Here is a 15,865-nt window from a genome sequence, read left to right on the forward strand (position 1 = left end):
TGACAGCCTCTGAGCCGTTTGGATGTTTGTAAAGATGATTTATGCTCGTCTACCTGCCGGTCGGACTTTGTCTCTGGCTGCGTCTCAGTCTGCTTCATGCTGCTGCTGCTCTCATGTGAATTCTGCCTTCCTCTCATCTTTTTTTCTGAATGATTATCTGTCTTCTTCCTCTCTCTTTCTTTTGTTTTGCCTCCTCTCTTGCCCGTCGATTCCTCCCCCTATCTGTGTGTGGGAGGAGCTATAAATACCTCTGTTACCAACAACATGAATACAAGCCTCTCTCTCTCTCCTGCTCTTCTTCTTCTTCTTCCCCCACCTCTGACTCACTCCTCGCTCACTCATCCTCCTCTACAAGCATCCCTCTTCTCTCACCTTGGACTCATCCTCGTCTTCCTCCTTCCTTTCTCTCCTCACAACTCACTATTCAATTTAAAGGTCAGTTCTCTGATCACTGAATCATCGCCTGTAAGGGGGGTTGTGATTTGTATTTGAAAACAGGCTCATGTGTTTTTAAAAAAATGTCTTATACCTCTTAAATTATTTCAAACTATTAAGCAGTGTGAACTTAATAACCAGTCTAAATGCTCTTAAATAGTTTTTAATTTGTTTGGTATAACAGTTTTGATGTATTTGAGGTTTTGACCTCAGTAAATATACTTGCAAATTTAATTGTAACATGGTCAATTAAAGGAAAATGAACTATTATTAAAAAGATTATTTTTTTTTACATTTGCAACGTGAATAAATCTATCTACATACTCGTACATTCATATTTACAGCTCAATAAGTGTCCTGGTTAACATTGTTTTTGGCTCACTTGCAATTTAAATTTATTCTACCCAGCGTCAAAGTAAAAGCAAGCGGACATTTTTATTGGAGCTAAATTGTTTTCGTTTTTTACGGTTTTATCGAGTAGCCATAAATAGCGGCTAAGTTTTCTGCTGTAGAGTCCAGGCCAAACAGTCTAACGTTGGAGAATGGAAGAGTCATGCCAACAAGTCCAGATTTCATTTAGAGATTCATCTTTTTGGAACAAAACATGGACCACATTGTCAAAACTGTACTAATCTGTTCTGCAATCGTTGGCTACTCAACAGAAAGTAGGCCCTTCAAAATAAAAAAAAATGAATTCCACAATGAAGTTAACCTACAGTGGTCTGAGAATGACAAAAAGCATTGAGCAAAAATATAGAATCTAAATATTACTTATTTTTTTCCTCAAACAACATTTTTGACATTAGAGTTTTTTGTGATGGTAGAAATGTGTTTTAGAACTAATTATTAATTTCAACTTCCTGGATGAACTGGTCTAGATTGATCCAAATTGGGAGAAATTTACTGCAGGTAAAATATTAACTGATTTTAACAACAGCTTACTTTAAAAAATCCCAAACCTACACCTTTAACTAATTACCGTGTTTTCACAAATGGCTCAAATAATTTTGAGATTGTAGTGGAGTTTTAGTTTTCTTTTCTTTTCTTTTTTGTCTTTGCTCAGTTATAGAGCCGTCGTTCTTTTCAGAAATGCTAAAAATCTCAAACCCAGCAATCAGCTGTTTGTGCTTTTCAGAAAGGTCAAAGTTAGAAAACAAACCAGATAGCAACACCTTGATCCTATTACTGCCTCAGCGTCCTCCCTCTCTATTCATCTACATCTAATAGGTCTGTGTGTGTGAGGAAATGCGACTTGTTTATCAGTTTGGCTTCATCTCTGTCTTGCTCATTTTGTTTCCTTAGAGACAATTTTAAGATGTTACACAACCACATGACTCACAACACTTCGTTGAGGATGTCTCTCAGTTCCTGTCCCTATTTAAATTAATTTCTCAGTAAAATATCAGAAGATAATCAGTTAAGGAACAGCTGCCGCAGTGGCTGAAACTAAAACATCCGCAGCTCAGTCATGAACACAAACATCTGGTTATTGATGATGCGTTTTCCTGTTTCAGGGCATGTTTGGGTGTTTCTGCTCGTACGAACCTGCCCAGGATTTCCAGCAGCTCTGCCACTCCGTTGAAGTGCTCAGTTTCATAAATGAACCTAAATATTAAAAAGAAAGGGAGAAACGGTCACAAAAATAATGAGAAGGATGAATGATTAACTTAATTTAAGCTTCATTGATTAATTTAATGTCATTAACCCTTCAAGACCCACCGTTTTAATACTACTCTATCTGAATTTAAAGCCAAAAAATGTGCAAATGTTGAATTTTGATATGGATTTTTGACACAAACGTAATTGATCAGTTTTGGAATTTTATTTAGTAGAAAATGTTTTTGCAACACTTGTGCAAAATGCAAAATATTTTTATGTTATATTTAATAAGCATTCATAAAACCTTTTAAAAAGCCACAGAAGAGGCCGAACTGTTGTTTTTCTTTCGTGTTTTTCTATGTCTGGGTTTGCAGGGTTAAAACTTCACAGAATCAGATACAGGTATATTTATTATTACGTACTTTAGGAAGTTTTTTTTTCTGGTCACAATGATTTAACTCTCATGAGAAAACAAAGGTTTCATGCATAACATCCCACTGATTAGTCAGCAGTTCCAACGGTTTCCGTTTTAATAAAACACGGGACGACTGCAGCCTTTGTTTTTCTATTCTTAGAAACATCAAAACTAAAAGTAGCCTTCAAGTTTTTCCTTTCTGTAATAACTCTGCATTATTAAGCTGACACTATTCAGAGTTTTTTCAGAACATTAGCCTGTTTATTATAAGGAAAGTGCTGCCATTTATTGTAAAATAATAATTTTTAATGCAAATTGAGGCTTAATTTTTATTTTTTAAGTCCAGGTCGTACCTGAGGAAGATGTTGTTGATCTGTTTGCGGATGTACGCTCGGAGGCCCAGTAATTTTCCATAGACGCGGTGCAGGATGGTCTTCAGGTACTCCCTCTCCCTGGGGTCCTCGCTGTCGAACAGCTCCAGGAGCTGCAAACACACGTAATGTAATTACAGCCACGAAATATGCAGAGCTGCAACTTCACCGACTGCAATAATTCCACAAACACCCCGCACTTATCTCTAGTAGCGACTCTTCAGGAGTATTATTGCTTTTTGCTGCACTGTGAGATTTCAACGACAAACAGCAAAACTGTTATTGTACTAAATGATTAAAGACTTAAAATACTAACTTTTAGAAGTCTTTAGGATATTTTAAAGTGTTTATTTATGCAAAAGTATTTACAGCCCTTAAAGTTTTTAAGACTTTGTCACATTAGAAATATTAAACTTGTGTAGCGCTTTAGCACTAGCTTCCACTAATATACTATGATAGTGTAGCACTTTAGCATTAGCTTCTGCTAATATACTATGATAGTATAGGACTTTAGCATTAGCTTCTGCTAATATACTGCATTGATATAGCGCTTTAGCCCTAGCTTGTGCTGATATACTGTGTTTGTGTAGCTTTAGGGTTAGCATAGCTGACATTTTAGCTATCAGTGTCCACAACTGGCTTAAAGGTTCATAAAACAGCTTTAGCGTGATCTGCAAAATCCCAGTAAAAAACATTTTGAAGTTTGTGGTTGTAACATGATGCCGGTCATGCGAATACTTTGGCGAGGCACTGAAACAGGATCCTGTGAATCTGGGTTACACGAGGATGGGAGGGGATTACCTGCAGGACAAACTTCTGGTCGATGTAGCGTTTAGCCATGGATGGCTGGAAGTCCGGACTCTCCAGGAATCTCAGGAAAAACTCGTACACCAGCTGGGGAAAAGGGAATATAAATGAGCTTCTCATAATCCAGAAATACATTTTATAGTTATTTATATTAATCCGTGACAGAGTCCAGTCTTCGGAATCACTTTCTCATGAGAAGTTAACAGATTATAAAAGATAAAATATGACAGAATATATGGAACATCCTAAAATTCTCTCATTTCTTTCTAAGGATATAAAGAGACTGTTTCTGATCTGAAATATAATCCTACGTTTCAAATTATGGCTGATTAAATTCAACCTTCAGCTCCAGAGGATCCAGTTCTCAGGCAATAAATCAATTTGACATAAAGTGCATTTAATGTCAGGGATCGCCTACTTTATGAATGACAAACAACATCCAGCAGGTATATTCTGATGCTCAGCTGCTAATTTTACTTTGTAACACTAACATCTGGGGGTATAAACTGAAAAAGTCAGGATGTTTTGCAGATAAACTTTGTTTTTAGCACTGAGGTAAATACAATTTGTGCCGCAGCGAGAACATGGCGTACCTGCAGATGTGGCCATGAGGCTTCGAGAGTCGGCTCATCTTCCTCAGGGTCAAACTCTGGATTCTCACTGGGAGGAAGCGTGCGGAAGATGTTTACTGAGATCTGGAAAAAAGAAAACATGGGAGGGACGAGATCAGCGAAGCAGAAATGAGGAAATCTGACTTTCATAGCATTTTAGGAGAATTTGACTGAGAAAACTAAAATATTTGACTGTGGTTTAAAGACTTGATGTCATCTGTGTCAAAGTTAAACATCCTAATTAGATAAATAAATATTAAATATTTAAATGTCGTCCGTTTAGCCATCACATATATTTATTACATCTTTTATATGTAAAAAAATAAACATAGGATATTAATCGAATAAACATTGAGATTAAGTCATTATACTAGAAACAGCCCAGGCTGAAAAGGAGGAAAACGTTGACATTTTTTCTCTAATAACCAGTTTATCAAGAGAATCTTCGTGGAAAGAAGCAAATGTTTTCAAATTGTTCTCTCATTTGCAGAAATCCAGAGTTCAAACCATATTAGTTTAGTTTTAACAATGATCCCGGATAATTACAGGAATACATTGATTTAATTAAATCATTGAACAAAAATGCTCCAGATTTCATCTTTTGGTGTCACTCTGGACCGAACAGATGGGCTGAACGGACAGCAGTGCACACGCTTTGTCAGACGAAGAAGCTGTTGCATTGCAGGTAAGAATAAAAATCTATCTTCAGCCCCGTTTTCAGTTTCCAAGCAACTCCAGCCGGTGTTGGTCATCTCTAATGCTGATGCCAGCCTGTGTTCAAGGAAGAACTGATAAGTCATGCAACGACTGTTCACTAAGTCATCATTAATTCAGCAAATCCATCTGCACCGGCCAGCTTTAACTGCTCATTAAAGGCACTGTTTAAATCTTTGTTTGGTTTAAAAAGAGGCTGTTTTTTTATCGCATTATTTTCGCTTCATGTGGTTTTCTGGGTATTTAGCTGCTGAATAAGGTAATATTCTGGAGATTGCTTCCACCACTATGCATGATCTGATCTCTAATCTGATTGCTTTTTCTTTTAAAGTATCGTATAATCTGGGTTTTTTTTAACCCTGAGGCTTCATTAGTTCATGCAGAGGAGCAGGTTTGACTCTAATGTCTTCTAAACAGTAGAAGCATATTTTCAGGTTGCTCTGTGTTTTGTTGCACTGCACCAAATTCTAAGGTGCTGCCCATCCCTGCAACTTTTGCAAAAGAGCAATTTCTTTTTTCACGTTGCTATTATTGAGACTTTTCTTAAGCAGAAAGCGGCACATTGGATTGTTCCTCCACTTTCCTTCCACCCCATTTTCACACCTCTGGGTAGAGCTGCTGAATGCCATAAGCAGCTATATATGTGCTGCAGGCTTTTCCTGCTCCTCTGGGATCTCTGCTGTCCACTCTTTGCAGCACGCTCCACTTTATCTCTCCCTTCCATCCCTCTTCTTGTCATCATGTGTGCAGACTTATGCTTCCCTCTTTGTTAGCTCCTGCTCTCCTCTCCATTCTCACTCTTATCAGTTCATCCAGATGCTCTTTTTTTTTTTTTTTGATGCCATGCAGGTTAGATTAGCGCGTGGAGGTCTTTTTAAATTTGTTCCCGATCCACTTTTGACCTATTTCCACATCAGCTTGATCGTTTAATATTCTGGCACCGCTGCAAATTGTAGTTTTGGGAATGTTGGCGTTCGTTAATTGAACTGAAATTTGGGAAGTTCTTCTTAAAGCTGCAGTAACTTTTATAAATAAACATTTGTCTACATATTTGTTGAAAGAAATGAGCTCCTCTGCATTGCCCCAGTGCTAACTAGAAACAGCCAATCAGAGCCAGGAGGCGGGTCTTAGTGCTGTTAATCACCCTCTGTGTGGCTGCTGAGGAGGTGGATGAGATTCATCTTTTGACAGGTTATCTGTCTCACAACATACCGACACGACATGGAGACGGTTTTAGAAAATATGTAAAAAATATATATATACTTTTAAAAAATTACATATTGGAGCTTTAAGTAGTTATATTAAAAAATCTGCAATATTTTTATCCAATTAATCAATTAATTGTCAGAATAATCAATAGAATAATCAATTACTAAAATAATGGTTAGTTGAGTTACGGATCTATAGTATAATTTTAAAAAACATAAAATAACATGATTATGTGGCGCAGCTCATCCTTTACACGCTTTAGAGAATGTCAACTTTGTGTGCAGGAAAATGTCTCTTCCTTAAACGGATAAGTGGAAAAATTTCCTCCAAGACACAAAGGCAGGATGCTATCCTGAATTTATGTCCCTTTGATTATCCGACATGTCGGCTGCATGATAAAGATGATTTAGTGAAAACGTTGGACAGAATATTTCCTTACAAGAGCCTTTGTATTGTAATATTATCAGTTATTATAGTTTTGTTCTAGTCAATGCTGATACTAAGTGCTGTTTCTTTTTCTATTCATGGATAAGGGAGGGAGGAGGCAAGTTAAGGGGAACAGTGAATTAAAAAATACAGCTCTGGAAAAAATTAGGAGACCACTTAGAATGATCAGTTTCTCTGATTTTACTCTTTACAGGTTTATGTTTGAGTAAAATGAACATTGTGGGGTTTTTTTATTCTAACAACTATTGACAACATATTTCTGAGATTCCAAGTAAAATGTTTGTTTTTATTTGCTGAAAACGAGAAATGGTCAGGATAACAAAAAGATGCAGTTCTTTCAGACCTCAAATAATGCAAAGAAAACAAGTTAATATTAATTTAGAAACAACAATATGATGTTTTAACTCAGGAAGAGTTCAGAAATCAATATTTGGTGGAATAACCTGGAGCTTTTCAATGGGGTTCAGTGCAGTGGATTCTTAAGTTTTTCCAGATCTGCATGAAACATCCAAACAACCATGAAAATGTTTATCATCACTGTAACTAAAGAAACGACTCCAGTTACAGTTACAACCATCTTATTATCGTTAGTTTTTATATCTCTTTCTCTGTTTTTTTACATTTATTTATTGCTATATAACATAGATTAAGAATAATTTGTTGGCAGGGAGTTGGTAAATATTCTAATGCTCTGTGTTCAGTTGTTGTCATGATTGTTATTATTATGATCCGTAGAGTTTATTGTCTCGTTATGAGTTAGTTTGTAACCATTTCGTCTATGTAATATGTATAATGTATTTTTTGGCTCTTTAGCCCCAGTTTATTGAACAAGCACATGACTATTATAACATGGTTTTATTTTTAAAAAATGTTTATAATTATTGAGTCAGTAAAATTGAGATAAAGGGTGGGATTAATAAACAAGTGTTCACTTCTTTCTGCTCCTTTTCAAAGAGAAAAACAGTGGAAAACAAATCATTTTGTTCTTGGTTATCCATGCACATGTTTTCTCTGATTGCTTGTTTTCTTGTTTTTAAAAACCTGATCGAAATAAATGGAGATAAAAACATCTGAGCATAGTTATGTTTATGACCCAAACGTTTAAGTTTTGCTTTGTCTGTGGTGTCAAAACACAAAAATGTTGAAAAGTTTAATAAATATATATTTAGAAAAACAACAACTACTAAACTCATCCCAACTCATTCAACCTTTGACCTTCCTGCTAGTCTTACCATCTTTATGGCCTCTGGGTAGAGAGGCTCGATGAGGACTCCTCTGCTGGTGGCCACGCTCTCCACCAGCTCGTTAAGCGCCGCACGTTTGATCTCCTTCCCCTTCAGGTCGGCCACGCAGTCCAGGAAGTCAAACAGCACGCAGCACTGCTGCAGCTTCTTGCAGAACAGGTCATGTAGCTCTGCCACCGGGGCGTCTGGGAGAGCCATGGGTGGGAGGAAACACAGAGAGAGGAAAACGTTAAAAGCCAGAAAGTCGGCTAAATCCATTCCCAAAAGAAGCTCTGTGTGTTTGAAAATAAACTGTTTGACAAAGTGGGAGCGTGAGAAAAAGAGCTCCAGCACATGTGTTGCACAAGTTTCTTCTTCTCTCTCTCAGGTGATGAGGGAAGGAGAGCCAGACCATTACTCTACCAGCACAGGCAGGGGATGGCATTCGTCCACAAACACGGCGAATTCCTCCAGATTTCTGCGCTGAATCCGAGTCCTAACATCTGTCACAAACATTCAAAACACCTGGTTCGTCGCACTGAACCAACCTGCTGGCTGCGAACACAATAGAACCATCGAAAACTCAGACTTTCACACAGACAGTGGAAACCCAGGGATTACATATCACAGACAATGAAATCTGAGTTGATTCCAGGAGCCTGGGAGTGTGAAAGTTATCAGCTCAGCTTGTTAAGCATCACACAAAACCAAATGACTGCACACGGAGTTACAGGCGATATTACAGGACATGGCAACAGCAAATAAGACTCATTTGCTCTTTATCGACTATGACTGGATTTACTCTGTTCGACTGGGGACGAAAGCTGAAACATTTGTTACATTTTCAGCTTGTGCGTTTTGTTTTCGCTCTGCACAGCGTCAAGCGATCCAAACCTTTTGAAGAGCCTGTTCCCCTCCTCGCCTGTGGGGGCGCTGCGCCGGCATGAAAACTCCTAAAGAAGACGCTGAGCACAACTTCCTTCTTCATCAAATGTAAACTAAAATGGAGTAGCATCAGATTTTAACGGTTGGAGGATTTCTCCTGTCTTTGGCAAAACAATAAACGTTTAAATTAATTTAGTTATTATGAATCAATTTCAGCTCTGAACAAATGGGGCGATTTAAAATAACTCAGTGTTTCAGCATTTCTGTTTGTTTTCTGGATACCTGTCCAGAAAACAATCGTCTCAGCAAACTAGACTGAACAAACTAAATTCAAACATTTAGTTTAGCTAAACATTTTGCTCTGGATCCGGCAAACAAACGTCCCAACTAAATATTTAATCTGCAAGTGAAATATTTATCTAGTGAATTAAATATTTAGTTTGGAACTATGTGACATTTATAAATGTATGAATACCATGGCGAAAATATGACTTTGAAAAATTAATCTTGTTTTTTCTCAACAGGCTAAAAACCAAAATACTACTGTTCATATTTTACTGTGTTACTTTACAAACGGCACCTCAACTGTAGCATCTCTTCAAAACCAATGCTAATGTCACCATGCTAACATGCACACAAAAGCTACAGAAACCTGATGATTGTGAAGATAAAAGGTTTATCAGACCGATCAGATCTCATGATTGAAAAGGAAACCTTGCAGAAGGAATAATCGGCCGTCTCAGGTTTGGCATGAAACTTGTTTTTTCTGCCTCAGGCTGCATTTCAGATTTATATCTTCATCCAGATTTGGATTGCAGGAGAAAATAGGAATCTAAATAATGACTTGTTGACACAAATATGCTAATATTTTAGCTAAATTATTTTACCCCAATATGAAGCATCTACTAAAAACACAAAAAATAAAGAAAGTCCTTCTCCACAGACAGACATTTCATCCCAACTGAGGAAATAAAACCATGAAATCCATTAAAGACACTAGTTTCAACAGGGAACATTAAGTCCTAAATAGATTATTTTCCTCTTTTTGGAACAAAACTAAACAGTTCACAAGTTGCTTTCTGCGCCAACTGAGCATTGGAAGAGCCGAGGTTTTTACCCGCAGACAGAATCACAGGAGGAGAGGATTAAATTTAACCCGTCTTAACCTGCAGGCGTGAAGGGGGCTGCAGCCTGGAGCCCCTCCACTCCCAGAGCCCCCTCACCTCCTCTGGGCTCACCTAGACCATCTGTTCCCTTTGCTATGGAGTCAAACAGGAAGAAAACTAAAAGTGTGAGGAGCTAAGAAATCAGTCACAGCCTCGGGAATAAAAGATCACAGGAAAAACTAAATCCACCCTTATGCTCCTGGATTTAGGAGGGAAATTAGTAGATAATTAAAAACATTGTATTTTATTAGTTGAATATACTTCTATTAGTGCAGCATTTCTCTGGATCTTAAGGATGTAAAGAACAACACAAAAAGATTTTGTTTTGTTTTTTTCCTAAATCAGTTATCGGTTTTAAAAACACATGTACACAAACTTCCAGAAATGTTTTTATCCACATGGACACAGAGAGAGAGAGAGAGAGAGAGAGAGAGAGAGAGGGAACGCCCCAAAACGCTATTTTACTCCTCCAGACCAGTAAGTGGCGCTAAGCATGGAGTCCAGGAGAAGATTCACTTAAATCCTCCACACAAAGTTGGCAGTAAATACAACAAGAGAACATAACTGGAGAACAGAGATAGAGTTTAGGGCTGAAATGATTAATCGTGATGATTATTGAAATAATTGTCAACTAATGTAGAAAGTGGAGTATACAGACTCAAAAGAACGTTATTTACTGAAGAGAAGTGATTAGCCCAAAACTGTACAGAAAATCTACACATTTTTCATTTAAGATAAAAAAAAAACATTTATTTAATAAGTTCTGGTCGGAACTTCTCAAGTGTTTTAGTTTTAGCTTCACCTGGTTCAAATTCTGCCAAAACCTCTGTTAATAAGGAACTGTTGCTGTCAACGTATTAATTAGTAAAAATAAATAAATCAACAGATCAGTCCTACGGTGTATTGATGTTAAGTGAAGCAGAAAAGGCTGAGCTTTTTACATGTTGATGTTGGAAATATTATTTTAGCTGCATCCTTTAACTCTAAAGGAATGCTGCTATTGCATTTCATGGAATACAATGTTTAAATATTAATTCAATTATTTGTTTATTTGCATTTTTTCATGTATTTCTAGTATTGCATAAAAAAGACTTCCAGCTGCAGTAACTTTTATAAAAATATATATTTTTTACATTTTTGTTAAAGCTGTCACCATGCGATGACAGTTTGTTATGAAACTTTGCTCCTCTGTCTTCTCCCAGTGCTAACTAGAAACAACCAATCAGAGCCAGGAGGCGGGTCTTAGTGCTATCAATCAACCTCTGTGTGGCTGCGCAGGCGGTGGAGGAGATTGATCCTTTAAAGGATCTTTCTCATAACGTACTGTCGCAACCCGGGGACAGCTTTAACAAATATGTAAAATAAATATACATACTTTTAAAAAGTTACGTAAGTGGTTATATGAAAAATCTGCAGAATGAGCCAATATTTTTATTCATTTAATTGTCAGAATAATCAATTACTAAAATAATCATTAGTTGAGTTACGAATCGATAAGAAAAAAACATGAATGTGCTGGTTAGCACGGTGGTGGCAGGGTGGTGATCTGGGCTTGTTCTGCAGTTATTCTCGCTGAATCAAACATTAATAAACTCTGCAGAAAGTCCATCTTAAAAGCACAAACTGATTCACGAGGATAACGGCCCGAAACCCTGCAACAAAAGCAATGTGTTGCCACGGCCTAGTCAAAGTCCAGACATTAACTTGATTAAAATGCTGTGATGGGAGCTCTTGGGAGCACAAAATAAATAAATATCTGCAAATGTAAGTGAACTGAAGCGTTGATTGCAAAGGAAAGAGTGACCAAAACAGCTGCAAACATTTCCAAACTGAAGTCAGATCTGATGAAGACGGAAAACCTTGATTCCTCTTTACCGTTCGACTTGAAGGTTAATTTATCTAACGATATAAAGTCCAGATATTAGGTCTCTTTTACGTCTTCTGATGAACCTTTTATCTGCTCGAACCTTCGCTGTGTCTTCTCTCCGTTGTCGACGCGGTTCTTTTTGTTTGGCTGTTTTTCGTTTTGACACTCGGTGAGTCGCTGAGAAGTTCCAGTTTGTTCCTGAACCGCAGCCAGTTTGAGTGACTGGCAGCAAAGTTCCCACTGCTCCCCAACAAACTCACTTATTTCACCACCAACACGTCTTTAGGTTAGACTGAGAACTTTACGCTCCACTTTTCCGTTTTTGTTTTAATCTTTCTCCTTCCTTCGTCTTTTCTGCTTTTTCTCCCCAGACTGCGAAGGTGAAATGTAACCCTCACTGAATGTGGAGAGGATGGGACTGAAAGGAAAGAGGAGGAAATAAAGACGTGAAAACTGCATTTGTGTTGAGAGGCACGAGAACAAATGTAGGTAAAAAGGTGAAGGACATGAACGCGAAAAAGCCTAAAACACTGAGGAGAAAAGAAAAAAATTCTTTTCTGTTTTTTAACAACTTAATGCTTGACGAGGAAGCCTCATGCTTCCTGACAATGCAAACGCAGTATTTTACTCCAGTAACTGCAGAACGAGGCGCTCACTATCAGTTTTAAAACAGTTCAGTTTTATATTTCTGTTTGTTTCAGCTCAATTAAAGGAAATCACCGCACTCAGCAAAGGTAAACCACCTACGCCTGATCCCCAAGCAGACAGGAAGAGAGTAGGCGGACAAAAATTAACTCCAATTCAGAAAACAAACGACTCCATTAGGTAATTTTGGAAATTGTTCTTTTCTTGCACTTTTTTTTCACAAACAGATATTGGAAACCGCTTTTAACATTTTTTTTTTTTTTTTTTTAAGATTTTCAACAATCTAAGACAAATTCATGAATTTAAAGTTGGGAACAAGCAAAACATTTCAAAAAGTTGGAATAATAATTGGAAGGTAAGTCTAGAAAACTTGTATAAAAGTACAAACTTGCAAACGTTTTCACGAAAACTGCCAACATGTCAGTGAAATAACTTAAAGATGGAGAGCAGCTACATTAAAGAGTTTATTTTAAATCCATCAACACTGCATTATAAAGCTGGAGAATCCAGATAAATAGACACAAGCAACAGTGTAAACAAAAATATAAAAAATCTATTTTAAATTTACAGCGCCTTCCTCAATTACTGGCACGTTTTGTACAAAGACTTTCAAATTAGTTGTTGCTCCGGAGGCTTGGCATCAGCTCCTGCTGTTGAAGTCTGCTTGCAACAAAACCGAGAAAAAAATACAAACGTGGATGAAAAAGTACGTAGAAAAAAGGAGAGAGGATGAAAATCAGAGTAAAACTTTGTGCACATAGAACAATTACTGCACAACAACCCGAAATGATTGACTTCCTAATGAAATACTGAGGGAATCATTAGACCTGACGATGTTACCGGCTCTAAAATGAAACCAGTTTTGGTCTCGTCACCGGAGTGTGTCACAGCATTTCAACCTGTGTGACAAGTAATTAAAAAAGCCACCTCAGCATTGTGGGAAATAAAGTCAAACACACTGAGGCTTGCACAGGAGACCCAATGTACGGCTTCTTTTCTCATAAGGAGCGCAGTGGGCTGCAGTCGATAATAATGACCTTCCTCTGTGAAACGCACACTGCGAACAGAACCACAGTCGGTCAAGTGAACAATACTATTTTTATTTTTAACCTTGATTTTACACCTGATAGATTCTATAGCAGGAAACGCCTCACACTTACTGCAACACAGCCTACAAAATAAATTAGACTGTGAGCTCTGCTGAGGCTCGTTTGCCAAATTAAAATTACCTTTACATACATAGGTATTACTGATGGTTTTCATTAATTAAGCCCACATTTCTTTATTTTATATATATATATATATATAGCAGTTAACTAACTGGTAACTATTAACTGTTATATATATATATATATATATATATATATATATATCTGGTGTAATATTCTAATCTGTTATGTTTTCATTAGAAAGGTGAAGCAAGTACAGGCTTGTTCAGTATATTAGAATATTATTGAAAAGTTCATTTATTTCACAAACTCAATTCAGTGAAACACAATACATAGACTAATTGCACACAGATTTATGTTTTAATGCCTTTATTTTTTTAAATAACCGTTAAATACTAGCATATCAGTCTAAGTGTTAAAACAGTGTTGACATAAAAAACTATCACAAGGGCTTTTTTAACATAGGAGGTACTCATTTTTGATTGATATACTGTTTAGCTAACTGTTAGCTGTCCTCCAAGGTAGTTAAACTGATGTTGGCTAAATGCTAATAGTTAGGTATTAAATAACAGCTAACATAGCCTACAGTTTATAATTAGCAATCTGTTAGCTAACAGCTGAACAGTTAGTTAAGTTAGCTATTAGCTAACTATTAGCTGTTAGCTAACTGATGAACTGTTAACTAGTAGTGCTAACTTGCAACATTTCCGCAGTTAACTAACAGTTAATAGTTACCAGTTAGTTAACTGCTAATTAACTGTTAACTAACTGCTGAAATGTTAACTAAGAGAGCTAACTAATATATTAACTATTACCTCCTAGTTAATATTTTGCTATTAACTGATAGCTTATCATCTACTGTAGCTATCAAAGCACAGACACTAAGAGCTGTGGCGTTTTATTTCTACTTAGAGGCTGGATTTGTTTATTTTATATTTTGGCTGTTGGAAAACTCAACCGCTACGTTCCGTTACGTTGGAATTCTGATGTCACGGTTGCTAGGCAACAGAGCAAACTGAGACAAGAACAGGAACGAATTTGAACGTTTTAGAGATGCAGCCCCTGAATCTGGACACAACCACAGACTAATCAAAACCAGAGTAAAATATTCCAATGACTACAGATTTATGTACATTTTACTGTATTTATGAAAATACAAAACAGATATTCTTAATTTCAATTTTAATATTTAATTTAAATTGCCATTGGAAGTGCAATTTTAAATTTAACAACAGAGTCAAAATCCAATTGTGCCTTTTAAATAGATGCTCATTTGAAAAAAATAAAATAAAATGTGAATAGAAATGTTCCTCTGGCAGTGAGTCACACGCTGCCTGTGTTTGTAGAGGCCGTGTAGAAATAAAGCAGCAGCGCTTTGCTATTTACATAAACAAAGGCGGTATTTACTGCTGGTATTTTTTTGTACACAATATTATTTCCAGTTTTGCCCTCAGCCACCCCTGGAAGCATCCGTGTGTTTGTGTTAGATTTTTTTTTTTTTTTAAGTGAAGGCACTTTTTGTATGACACAGGGACGTTATTTAAACAGAGTTGGGCTGCAGAGACGAGATGTTTTTCATTTTAAATAAGCCTTGTTGATAATTATACAACATCTGCAAAAAGGTGAGGGAGCAATGATGTGGCAGGGAAGAATGAAGAGGAGGAAGAGGAGGGTTTGGTAAAAGGAGCAGCGATACATAAGAATCAGCAGCTCAAACACACACAGCTGCATAAATCTAAATATAGTCCTGCTGGAGAGAGAGAGAAGGTGGAGAATAGGGAGGAAAAAGGAGGAAGAAGAGGGGAGTGGTAGAGGGTTAAAGAATGACATCATCCTCTTCCTCCTCCTCTCTCATCTTTCCATCCCTGGGTACCTCCCTTGGTCCTCTCCCTCCATCTTTCCCTTCCTCTTCTCCGTCTCTCTGAGGCTTTTTTTTTCTTAAATGAGCCGCTCTCGTCTTTAAATAACAGTTATTCTGTTTGGGGCTGAGTGTGTGACACAGAGAGAGAGAGAGAGAGACGGAGAGAAAGGAGGACAGCTTCTGTTTCAGCGAAGCCGCCTCTGCACCTCTGTCAATGCACAGATAGAGTGACGCAAACGGCATGGAGAAACGGAGGGAAGGAAAGGGGGAAAGAGGCAGATAAAGAAGACGCGGTTATAAATAGGAGAAGGGAACAGCAGCTATTAGCATTGAGGCGCCGTGCGGTGTAAAAGTCAGGGCGGTATAAATACCACCTTAAGGGGTTTACGTGACGCACTTCAAGTCCGTCTTTAAATAATCTAATCCCGACCCGATCACAGC

At 37.3% G+C, this 15,865-nt stretch overlaps 1 protein-coding gene and 1 long non-coding RNA gene across 5 annotated transcripts in view; one reads left to right on the top strand and one right to left on the bottom strand.

Moving 5' to 3' along the window:
* The window catches only part of LOC103480753 (uncharacterized), a 51,214-nt gene that overhangs the window by 22,207 nt on the left and 13,142 nt on the right, over nt 1-15,865 (top strand). For 3 of the 4 annotated variants that reach the window (XR_014084551.1, XR_014084553.1, XR_014084552.1), the window contains exons 2-4: nt 12,121-12,234; nt 12,451-12,574; nt 12,666-12,749. This is a non-coding gene — a long non-coding RNA (uncharacterized LOC103480753). The remainder of the gene's footprint in view (nt 1-12,120; nt 12,235-12,450; nt 12,575-12,665; nt 12,750-15,865) is intronic. The other variant, XR_014084554.1, reaches the window with a different exon arrangement.
* The window catches only part of ppp2r5b (protein phosphatase 2, regulatory subunit B', beta), a 46,528-nt gene that overhangs the window by 17,124 nt on the left and 13,539 nt on the right, over nt 1-15,865 (bottom strand). Inside the window, exons 2-6 of the mRNA XM_008435916.3 lie at nt 7,841-8,037; nt 4,221-4,322; nt 3,622-3,714; nt 2,803-2,933; nt 1,981-2,040 (exon numbers count right to left, since the gene is read on the bottom strand). Of these exons, the coding sequence (XP_008434138.1) occupies nt 1,981-2,040; nt 2,803-2,933; nt 3,622-3,714; nt 4,221-4,322; nt 7,841-8,037 (583 nt within the window). The remainder of the gene's footprint in view (nt 1-1,980; nt 2,041-2,802; nt 2,934-3,621; nt 3,715-4,220; nt 4,323-7,840; nt 8,038-15,865) is intronic.

Source organism: Poecilia reticulata, chromosome 18 (assembly GCF_904066995.2).
Source record: "Poecilia reticulata chromosome 18, P_reticulata-male-v2, whole genome shotgun sequence".
Lineage (NCBI taxonomy): Eukaryota > Metazoa > Chordata > Actinopteri > Cyprinodontiformes > Poeciliidae > Poecilia > Poecilia reticulata.